We start from the raw sequence: 10,672 nt of genomic DNA on the forward strand, positions 1-10,672 counted from the left end.
TATGGATAAATGGTGGAGCTTAGGAGGAGTGAGGGGTGGATCTGATTCACAGACTGTGGTGAGGCCTTGCAGACAGCCTGTCACTCAAAGCAGCCTCACCTCTAATTATGCACAACTTTTAATTTTAAAAAATTTAAAAGGGTAAGATATACATTTATAGATATATAAAAATTCACTTCTGCTACAGTTATCATGATTGTTGAAATTAAAATTGGGCATTTTAACATGAGGGTCTATGGGGATTTACTCTGTTTTGGAGCTGGCCTGTAGTGGCCATTGGATGAACTGCAGGTTTTTGGCTATTTTGCATTCGTTTAATTTTTCAGTCCCAAAAATTGCTGCTTGGTTGGTCTCCTGACTAATTATAGCCTGCTGTCTTTCATAATCTGCATAATGTCATCAGGAAGGAGTTGCTAGGGTACAACATCCAGGAACAAGAATGGAAACAAACAATGGCGTACTGTCTGTTTGGAAACGATGTGTGAAACGAAAGGAAAACTGACTGTGACCTTTCCTCTGTTTCACAGTTCCACCTCAAAGCACTGACTAGATGATTCCTCTTTTTGTTCACCATGTTTACAGTTGTGCTCTGTGCTCCTATTAGTAAATGTCAAGGAATGTCAAGGAATTTGACATACTCAGCACACAAAAAAAAAAAAAAAAAATCAACAACACAGGTCTTGATGTCAATTGTTGTCCCAGATGCCTGTTTTTACTCCTGATGCACTGCGTCTGTCAGATTGGGCTATTATAGGGTGTCTGAACCCTACAAAGGTGTTCTGTAGAGGTATGCTGGGGTTTACATGATACAACAAAACTCAGTGTAGTACTGATAACAATAAAAAAGGGTTGTGTAGCCCCGACAAGTGTGACTAATAGGACAGTTTGGGTCACAGAGCCCAAAACTCAGAAGCACGACTTAAAGACAGACTAGTTAAGATAAAAGGTTTAAGTTTGTTTAAGTCAAAAAATCAGACGAGGGTCAAAATCAAGACAGCAGAACAAGAGACTGGTAAGCTAGAGCATTTGAAAGCAATCTGGCAGGGAATGAGTGGAAATGAGCTGGTATTTATACTGCAGGGCTGATGAGGGAAATGGGAAACAGGTGAGCAGGTGGGGGGGTGAAGGTCAGCTGATGGGAATGGGAGGAAAAGTGCAGGGCAGGAGGGAGCGGCAGGATCTGAAATGACAGGAGAGTATTTGGTGCGGGCTGTAGGATCATGCCTAAAAACTGTATCTGAATGTATTTGATTGGCTGTATTTACACCAGACCATAGAACTGATAAAGTATTTTGATGAACAGAGATAGCGCGTCTTCTAAATCTCCTGGATGACTGAGAATCAGGTCAGACACAAGGTAGCGTTTGCTCACATTTTATATTATATGCTTGTTGTTCATAGAAAATGGAAAAAGGGCTTCCCGTAAAGCTTAAGGTATTCAGTTAATTTCCTCCATCTTTCCACTGGTTGACTCAATACATATTTGCTTTAATGACATTAGGAGCATAAGCGATTAGAATTTAATGAGCTGAGCTGATTGAGACGAGATTACAGTCCTTTTGAGCTGCCTTGAGTCATCAGAAGAGATTATGGTCTTTGATGAATATAGCAACAATAATACTTAGCTGGATTGATTAAATCCATGAAGCAAAACCCATTAAATTGGGGTATTAGTGTTCTGTTCTTATTGAGTCATCCAGTGGAGTATCAACACTCCCCCACTGCCCCGAGTGACTCTACACTTTCCTACTGACACAGTATTTCCTGTTTCTTAGTGTGTGATCAAAAATGGTTTGGTTTCTCTCATCCAAAGTTAAATTTATAGGTTTAATTTGCTGTTTTTCCCTATAGGACCAACATCCATGTATCTTTGATGATGTGTTTTATTTGTTCCTTATGGACACTACCAACAAATGGTCAAATGATCAGCTAAAAGATCTGCTAAATGCCTGACACTATATCTAAAGAAACCATCTATGCGCATTTTTGGCAGTTAAATCTGTCAGCCCCTTTACTATCTAAAAAGGGGTTGTGTTTAACAAAAGCAAAACTATATCTAAATATTTGTCTACAAACTCTCACACAACTTCTCACACAGTATAATCCAAGTCTCATTTATCAGTGCTTCCAACATACATACTTCAACACATGCATTTTCACTAAAATTCTAAAAATAAAAACAAAACTAAACTAAAAAACAGAAGAAAAAACTATTTAAAATAGCTTGCCTGGGCCAGCACAAGAGAGTTTATAAACAGCTGTTTCAAAATTGTTTTGCAGTTGTTACATGTGGCCCACTTTTACTCCAAATTATCCAGTATTTTCCCAGTTTTTGGATTCTTTGTGTATTGGGAAGATATGCAAGCAAAAACACATGCACGAAAAAAAGATGCAAGCCAAAACACGTGCTACACTGTGCAAGATATGCAGATATGCAATGATCATTTTGTTGGTGAAGTACTTTAAACACAAACTTTTATGCCCATTGGAGAACATAAAAATATTAATTGCCAAAAAAATAACATTTAGATGTTTTTTGGTTGTTAATGATATTTGGCACATAGACATTAAAAAAAAAACTATCAAGGAAACGTGTGTCGATTTCAAGCAAAAATAAAATTTCATGTCAGATTTAAAGAGAATACAAAAATACAAAAGAACATCACATGGTGTTGTCTGAATGAAACCCTGTTTTCCCTCCTTTTCCTACTTACATGCATGTAGATGCTCTTCGATTTATCTTCTTTCTCTCTCACACAGACTTACACTCACATACTCACTACCATTATGTATTTTATCCTATTTCTTGCAGAAGAATCCCAGACCGATGACAATACGACAGAAAAGAAGAAACCAAGTAAGAGTTGGTGAAATTTAATTAGATAGTATTAACTAACCGTGACTTTACCTGTATCGAAATGGAAAGTACTTAGATGCACATTTATTTAATTTTCCTTTTAATTTTCCTTTTGTTCCATTGGATAATTAACAGTAAAGAGAGTCAGGAAATAAAGACAGAAGGAGAGGGAAGTGTGACATGCAGCAAAGGTCACTCGCTAGAACTCAACAAGATGTAAAAGATGTTACCATTAGGATATTGGGGAGCACATTTGTGTTTATTTGTTGGATCTTTGAGTTACTTTTCAAGGTGATTTTCCAGCCCATTGTCATTACCAGGGCTTCAAATACAGCAGCTTGGTCAGTGGCCATTGGCGGCTGATTCCAGCTAATGAGGCACCCTTTAGCTTCCATATAACACGTATTGGGCTTTCTACTAATTTAGTGTAAACCAGGGTTAGAATTATTTTGAATTATTGAGTCTGTTTTAAAATATAAGAAAATTACAAAACTGATCATGCACAAACAAAACAAATACTGAGTACAAAGTGGGACATGAAATTGACATGCCATCCATAAGCATCCAAAACCGAAGCTAGAGGAGTACCTAGAGTGTCATAGTTTGAAGTGTAGGGTCACTGACCAAACTTTTGGATTCGAAATTCCTAGATGTTTGGTTAAATTGTTGTTATCTCAGTTTCAGTCTTAGGTGTGTAATACTGATGGTAGTTTGAAGTTTGAAAATTGACCCTTTTAAAGGGTTATTAAAAAGGTTTCTAAGTTGCAGCATAGTTTGAATTTCCATTCATATATATTCATTTTATTTTTGACTACCATATCATCAATAATCTGTCCATCTCATCTTGTCGCCTCCACAGGCCAGAGATACTTCCAGTGCATTTACGTCCCTGGTAAAAGTGCGCAGTACCCCTTACGACCTTTAAGCCCGCCCATGTCCCCCGCCATGATGACCCCTGCAATCAGGTCCATGTTGGAGCAGCAGCAGAGAGCAGCGAGGCCGTCGGGTCAATAGCACAACCTGAACTCTCACCTCACTTCTGATAGCACTGCATCTCCCAGTCCAGCAGGGGAAGACGTTTGAAATCTGTGGAATCCCTAATTTTTTTAGGAAAAACCACAGAAAGACAGACAAGGGTGGACAGAACTATTTTGTCTTTAACTTATTATGTGTTTATTTTCTCTCTATGTGGTTGAGCTCCTGGGGTTCCTGGGTTATTTCGTCAATGCCGTGCCTTGCTTGTGCCTTATGTATAATAATGTAACAGATATCCAAACAAGGAAGCAGTGTGTGAACATTCTCAACTGTACATAAGGCTTATATCTGTAATTTAGGCTGTAATAAATATACACACCTTGCGCATTTTGTTTTTTAAGTTGACTTTTGCAGTCCAGTTTAATATAAGCTGTCTATGGTAAGGAATTTGCACTTACAGACAATTGTAAACAGTAAAACATATTGTTTTGCTTATTTATAATTACTTATTATAAATTATTTAAGAATTAAAAACATAAATTATTAAGTAGAATTAATTATATTTATTCTGTTTTAACATTTTAAAAAAATACAAAACTGTGCACAAAGAAAAGAAATAATAAGAACAATCAGGGACAGCATTTTGCATCAAATATTATGCAAACAATTCAGGAAATTATTAGGAAATCAGAAAACAAAGAATAATTTTGTGTTTCATTTGAATGGGATTAAATATTACCTGAATTAACATACTGCTGTTTTTTAAAAAAACATGAGAATAGTTATCAACAGCTTGTATCCCCTATTTTTTAATCGCAGATTTAGATCCTGCATACTGCATTAAGACCAGGTGTGTTTTGCTGCTTTGCTGCATCTGCAACAGTTTAGCATGCAAATGTTTGGAGGGTCAAACCCCGGGAGCTCCCACATTTGATCCGAGCAGCCTCCCTGTCTCTGATCGCGAGTCTCATCAACATGTTAAATGTTGCTTGGTGATGAATAAAGATGAGACATTTTCTCCTCAGATGACCTGATATCATTGAGGAGTAAAGAGGCTGGTGAGCTCATTTTAGCATATGAAAACTTTAAGACATGCTATAATATATTTAACATGCGTCATTTAAATTAAAGGCACAACACTTTAATCTACAGACATACTTAGGCATGTTAAACGTAATTGTTTAATATTTTTTATTCCCAAACATGGACACTTTTTTTTTTTTGCTAATTTAAAAGCATTTTTAATTCCAAACAGGTATAAAAGGGCTTGAGTTCACATTATGTGGTCCCCCCATCTAATTCTTATATTAATTTAATACTTAAATACTGTTAATTCTTTTTTTTAATATGCTTTTTGTTCTATTTCCCAATCTTTAAACCTCAGAAGTCATAAATGAGGTACAGCTCGTGGAATTAATGGTGTCATAGTCCTACATATGGGATCTAAACCAGTTTAACATGGAGATTGACACAAATATCAGTTTTGCTCAGCATGATGAGAGACAGGGAGTCTGCATGGGACAAGTTTGATGTGACCAACTAATGAGACGCTGTGATGTCTGCTACAGTGGATAAATGTCATGTTAATCATCAGCTTATTCACAAAGCCTGATACATTGTCATATTTTCAGTTACCTCACTCGCTCTGGTTTTGCATCTTAACAACAACACTCCCTTGTTGTTGCTGCAAAATTGTTGCTGAGCATTATCGGCAATTTGCTGCTGTCTTACTGAATGAAAACCTTGACTACAAAGAACCAAAAGGGTGTTTCACAGTGGGCTTAATCCTGGGATAAGACCCACATTAGTCCAGGGCCTGCTGTAATGTTCACCCTAACAGTTTATTCACACTTACAGTTCCTAAGCTGTAATATTAATTCCTTCATGTTTTGCAGCATGAGGACTTGTATGGTTGTGGCAGTGACGTTTTGTTTAACACTGTTGACTTAGAACAGTTATTTAAAGTAACAGCATGTAAGATTAAGGGAGATTTGTCTAATGGTGAGGATTGCTCATTGCCGAAACTTCTCCCAGTTAAAATTCCTTTATTGTTAATTGTTCTGGAGGTTTTTACTGTGAGCTGAGTTGTCCATAGAGGTCTCTTCCTCTCCAAAACAAATGGACCAGGTGATTAAAAGCGGTAAAAATACTGAATGAAGCAGTTTCATGTTACAAATCAGTGTTTCTCCAATGCTGTTTGGCATGTTGCAGAAGGGGCTGTTAGCCTAGTATCTGCTTATGTGTGCTCACCTCTTTTTTCTTAAGATCCAGACTTTTAGGGCCGTTTTTACCAAGAGATGAATTATCTGCAGGTGTCTTCTCTGTAAAACAAATGGACACATTGATTTAAACCTGTAAAAGACTCAGTAAAGCAGCATCACATTCAAAATCAGTCTTTTTCTAACTATGGTAGTACATGTGGAACAGTTCACAATGGCCCTACATGGAGTCAGTGTTTACATTGTATCCATAATTCTGGGCAACTGTAGAAACATGGTGGTGGTGCGATATGACAATCTTTGTCGATGAGAACTGCTCCTTATTTAGACATACATGGCTCATTCTTAACTGATGTTTGATGTGTGGCTGTCATGTTGCATTACTGTACCTTTAGCCCACAATTTACTGACATCACTATTTTGCAGGTCTATTTACAACTGCTATTTCAGTGTTGTCCCCCCAAAAGTCTTCAGGAGTGTTCAGACTGAAACCTAAGTAATTTCAGAGGTGATGCAAATGCTTACAGACTCAATGGAAAAATGTGAGTGCATGTGGACTGTTGGAGTCTAGGTAGTGTAAACATCTGGAAATGCTTCCATTCGAGCAAAAAATATTGCACTTATCCTGCAGCTATATGACTCAGCTGCAGGGACAATAAGACAAACTGGTAGAAAATAAAAGGGAAATTCCTGTAATGTTGCTATGAGCTAAGCTAACAGCAACAGCCTTTTATCATTGGATATTTGCACCATACAGCGGGGAAAAATACTTTGTGTTCACTCTGAATGCACCTTTAAAATCAGTTGGTGTGAATCCAGTTTGGAACCAAAGCAATATCAGTTTGTTGTTTGCTGTTTTGAGTGTGAACATTTAACCCGAGGATCGATGTTAACACTGGGTTAAGGAGTTCACGTGTGAAATGAGGTGAAGCTAGCCCTGGGTTGCTTTTTGCCGCCCTGTTGCAGGGTTTAAGTCAACAGGCCTGAGAAATGTAAGTGTGAAGAGTCCTCATGTTTCATGGCCAAATGAGATCTGACAACCTTTTACAATAGCACCCTACTGAGTGTGTGTGGTTGTTGGAGTGGCATTTAAAAGACACCTGGAATTGCTGTGCACTTCAGGTGTTTTTTTTCTTCTTCAGATTAATCCTATTCCAATGGGGAGATGCAGCAGTAGGTGGCTGCTCTGAAGGCCCTGATTTGTCAGCCGGTCTGCAGCTGCATGATATTTACAGACAGTGATAACACCATGCAGCTGCAGCTGTCTGCTGTAATTATGTTTTTAAATCTAATCTAATGTCACTAGACTGTAGGCCTATACAACAAGTTTAATAGCATTCATAAATATTCATGTGATCCTTAAGTGGAATACTAGGTTTACCCTTGACTCCATTTGTGATCACATTTTAAATAGAGGTACATATGTTTGTATAATAATGGTGAGAGTGAGTTTTTTTCCCCTGCATGTTGTCAATGTACTGCAGCACTTGTGAAGGGTACAGTGTGTTAACTTGAAGCAAAACATTACTTGTCAGCATGTTTCACATAGGTTTTTTGGCATTTTTGACCACATTGATCCTTTTTTTCCTGTAGAAACATTTTGGACTGTGTTTCCCATTTTTGTTGGTCAGTATTTTTAAACATGAAACACAATGCAATGTGCTAAAAGTAAGTACTTCCAGTAATCAGTTCAGACACACTACTCTACACTTTGCCAGCCTGACCACTTGCCTTTAAAGGTTTCCTGTGCAGTTTTTGACCAATAGTTGCACTATAGAGCAATGCTCCTTTGAGGAGCAGGACCCTTTGGCTAGGTTTGAAGGAGATGTATCAAAGCCAACATTTTGGGACGTGCTTACCTTGGAAACATTTGGTTATGAGAGTATGCCGTGTTTTCTGATTGAGGTTCAAAAGAGAACTCTTCAAGTACTCACTAGGCCTGTCACATCACCTGATGTTTATTTCAAAGACAGGCAATGCTTTTAAATGACAGAGGTAATAAATTCTCTGTAATATCCCTAAATTTCACACAATTCCCTCTATCAGCCAGCCTGCTCTCACTCCCAACTTGCCAAATGCAGCTGCTTTGTCAGTGGTCTCTGTGTCAGATAAGGTTAGCCATAGGCACCTTTCATGGCGGCGACAGTTGTTGACACAGTGGGCTATAACCCAGCTTGTCAAGTACTTGTCATTGGATTTCACCATTAGACACAAACAGAGGCACACTTTGTGGCATTATGAAACCACTGGTGGGTAGAAACTATGTAAAATAGAGCAAGAAAGTCTGTATAGAGTGGGCAGAGGTGTTACACAAACTCTAGACTTTCACCAGAGGCTACTGTTTGTTTCCCTGTGTGAAACCAAAAGCCAGTGGCTTTATTTTAATAGCAACCAGTATGTGTTGCATTCTATGGTAGTGATTTCTGTCACATGACACTTAAAACAACCATGCTTAAAGCCATGATGTTTTTTTTTTTTTAATCTAACCAAGGACCTCTATTGTCTAAAATTAAAGGAAGTAAACCTAAAAACTGTCTTAAGTGTCTTACGTACTGTGTAACTTAATTTACTTAAGACTGTATGCATGTCATAAGCAGAAACTATACATTTCCTGTGAAAATGAAAGAAAATTGCATGTAACAAAAAAACTGACATGCTGTCCTTGAATGTCCAAAGCTGATGCAGAAGTGTGCCTAGCGCATCATATTTTGATGTGTAAGTCCACTGGCAAAGTGGCAGTATTCAGCAAGTTGGGATGAGAATGCACTGTTGTTGCTGTTGTTGTGACTTCAGCATACACTGTATCAGACGTAACTTTTTTAATATTGCGTTTTTGAGCATGAGAGTCAACTTAGAAGCATGTGTTAAACAAAATACAACAATTATGTATGATCCAAAAAATAAACCGGATCTTTGCATTAAAATTTGCATTAGAGTGCATGTATTTAAATTCATTTGAGACCAACATGCTTCACAGAGTGATAGTCAACTCATTGTGTTTGCTTTATTAACTCACTCTAGGGGTGTACACTAGCAAGCAGGACAAAAAGAGGAAAACCAGCTTCATGTATATGACAGAGATTTGCTGATTTCTACCCTACAGTATGGACAGTTCGGGGCGTTTAAAACCAGGCTTATGCCACGTGTACTCCCTCGAGGAACCTGCGGCAGTGGCTACAGTACCAGAGTAAATGTTTTGAGAATACCTTTGTAGGAATTGGTTTCAGATTACTTTCAGAGGTGTTACTGAATGTCATGGGCTGTCAATTGCTGAAGATGAAAGATTTATTAATGTTGTTTTTGGAGTATTTGAATCGACTGAACAAATATGGTGTGAGGTAGTTGGGTTCTTTTAGAAGGATCAATTATTTTGTCAATGATTTCTTATGTAATATGCATGGTGGTATAATTTACAGGAGGTAGAGCAACACATTTTTGAGCTGTAATTCACACAAGCATCACTCTACAGTGTAAAATACACATTAACCAACAGTCAGAAGCTGTATAAAGACTGTAGATAATATTCATTTTATTTGTTGCACTCTGCAGATTGATCACCTCATCAAGTCTCACACTGAAAGAGATTAGATTCATACACTGGTTTGCTCAGAGAATTTGTTTTCTAATTTCTAATTTGTTTTAATTAGAGAGGATATTTTTGTGTTGTTAAATATCATCAGACTGTAATGTGGGCAATAATTTTGACAATGTTTCCTAATGAGACAGTAAACTACCTGTTGCATGTATGATAAAGCAGAGGTGTGTGGTGTAATCACATGAGAGGGCGAACAACCTGATTTAATCACTGTTTTTAAACATTTCAGGAGCCAATTTAAGGTCACAATTGACATTTCAGTCACGTAAGGGATTCTACTGATGATGTCTGTTGTGGTAATATGTAGAATACTATCACCAAAATGCATTTTGTGAGTCATAATTTTAATAAATATTTGCAGAAATTTGTGAGGCCATTACTGTGTCTCTTTTTATGTTTCTCACAAGATATAATAAAAAGTGAAAGATTGTTGTTATGGGGACACAGAAGGACATTAACTGGACTAATGTCAAATAACAGCCTGCTGTATGAGGACATAAAGATACAACGCTGTCTCCTGCGAGAAACAAATGCATGCTCATTCACTGCGCCAAATATGTTTGGAAGAGACACATAATTACTGCCTGGATTACATTTTTATCAGCACAAGGATGAAATTTTCATGGTTAAATGCATCTAGGAGCAGTTACTGTCAATTTATTAATCTGGTTTCACCACAATAAGTTAACATGCACAATTTGGAAATAGCTGGGACCACATACACACACGCATTTAGGTAATTGTGAACACACACACACACACACACACACACACACACACACACACGCACACACAAACACACACAATGTAATGTATAGTTATGTTCAATAGCATACAGTATTAGCTGGTTAAACAATCAATTACTCCTTTACATACTTCTTTGCTATTAGTGAGGCTAAAACTTCGTCGGTCGAAATTCACCAAAGTTGAACTGCGCATTGCAAAGACGCAAATTTGCTTTGAAATTGAAAGCAAATGTTTTAAGTCAAGGGGAGGTGAATATCCATTGATGTTAATTTCAGACTT

General features: G+C 37.5%; 1 protein-coding gene across 5 annotated transcripts in view; it reads left to right on the top strand.

Annotated features, from left to right (window-relative positions):
- The window catches only part of LOC121955129 (uncharacterized), a 38,642-nt gene extending 28,620 nt beyond the window's left edge, over positions 1 to 10,022 (top strand). For all 5 annotated transcript variants that reach the window (XM_042502949.2, XM_042502947.2, XM_042502950.2 and 2 more), the window contains 2 exons: positions 2,813 to 2,857; positions 3,717 to 10,022. In XM_042502949.2, coding sequence (XP_042358883.2) covers positions 2,813 to 2,857; positions 3,717 to 3,871 — 200 coding nt within the window. In that variant the 3' untranslated portion in view covers positions 3,872 to 10,022. The remainder of the gene's footprint in view (positions 1 to 2,812; positions 2,858 to 3,716) is intronic.
- The last annotated feature ends 650 nt before the right edge of the window (positions 10,023 to 10,672 follow it).

This window comes from Plectropomus leopardus, chromosome 16 (assembly GCF_026936395.1).
Source record: "Plectropomus leopardus strain MGB_pleo_1.0 chromosome 16, ASM2693639v1, whole genome shotgun sequence".
Lineage (NCBI taxonomy): Eukaryota > Metazoa > Chordata > Actinopteri > Perciformes > Serranidae > Plectropomus > Plectropomus leopardus.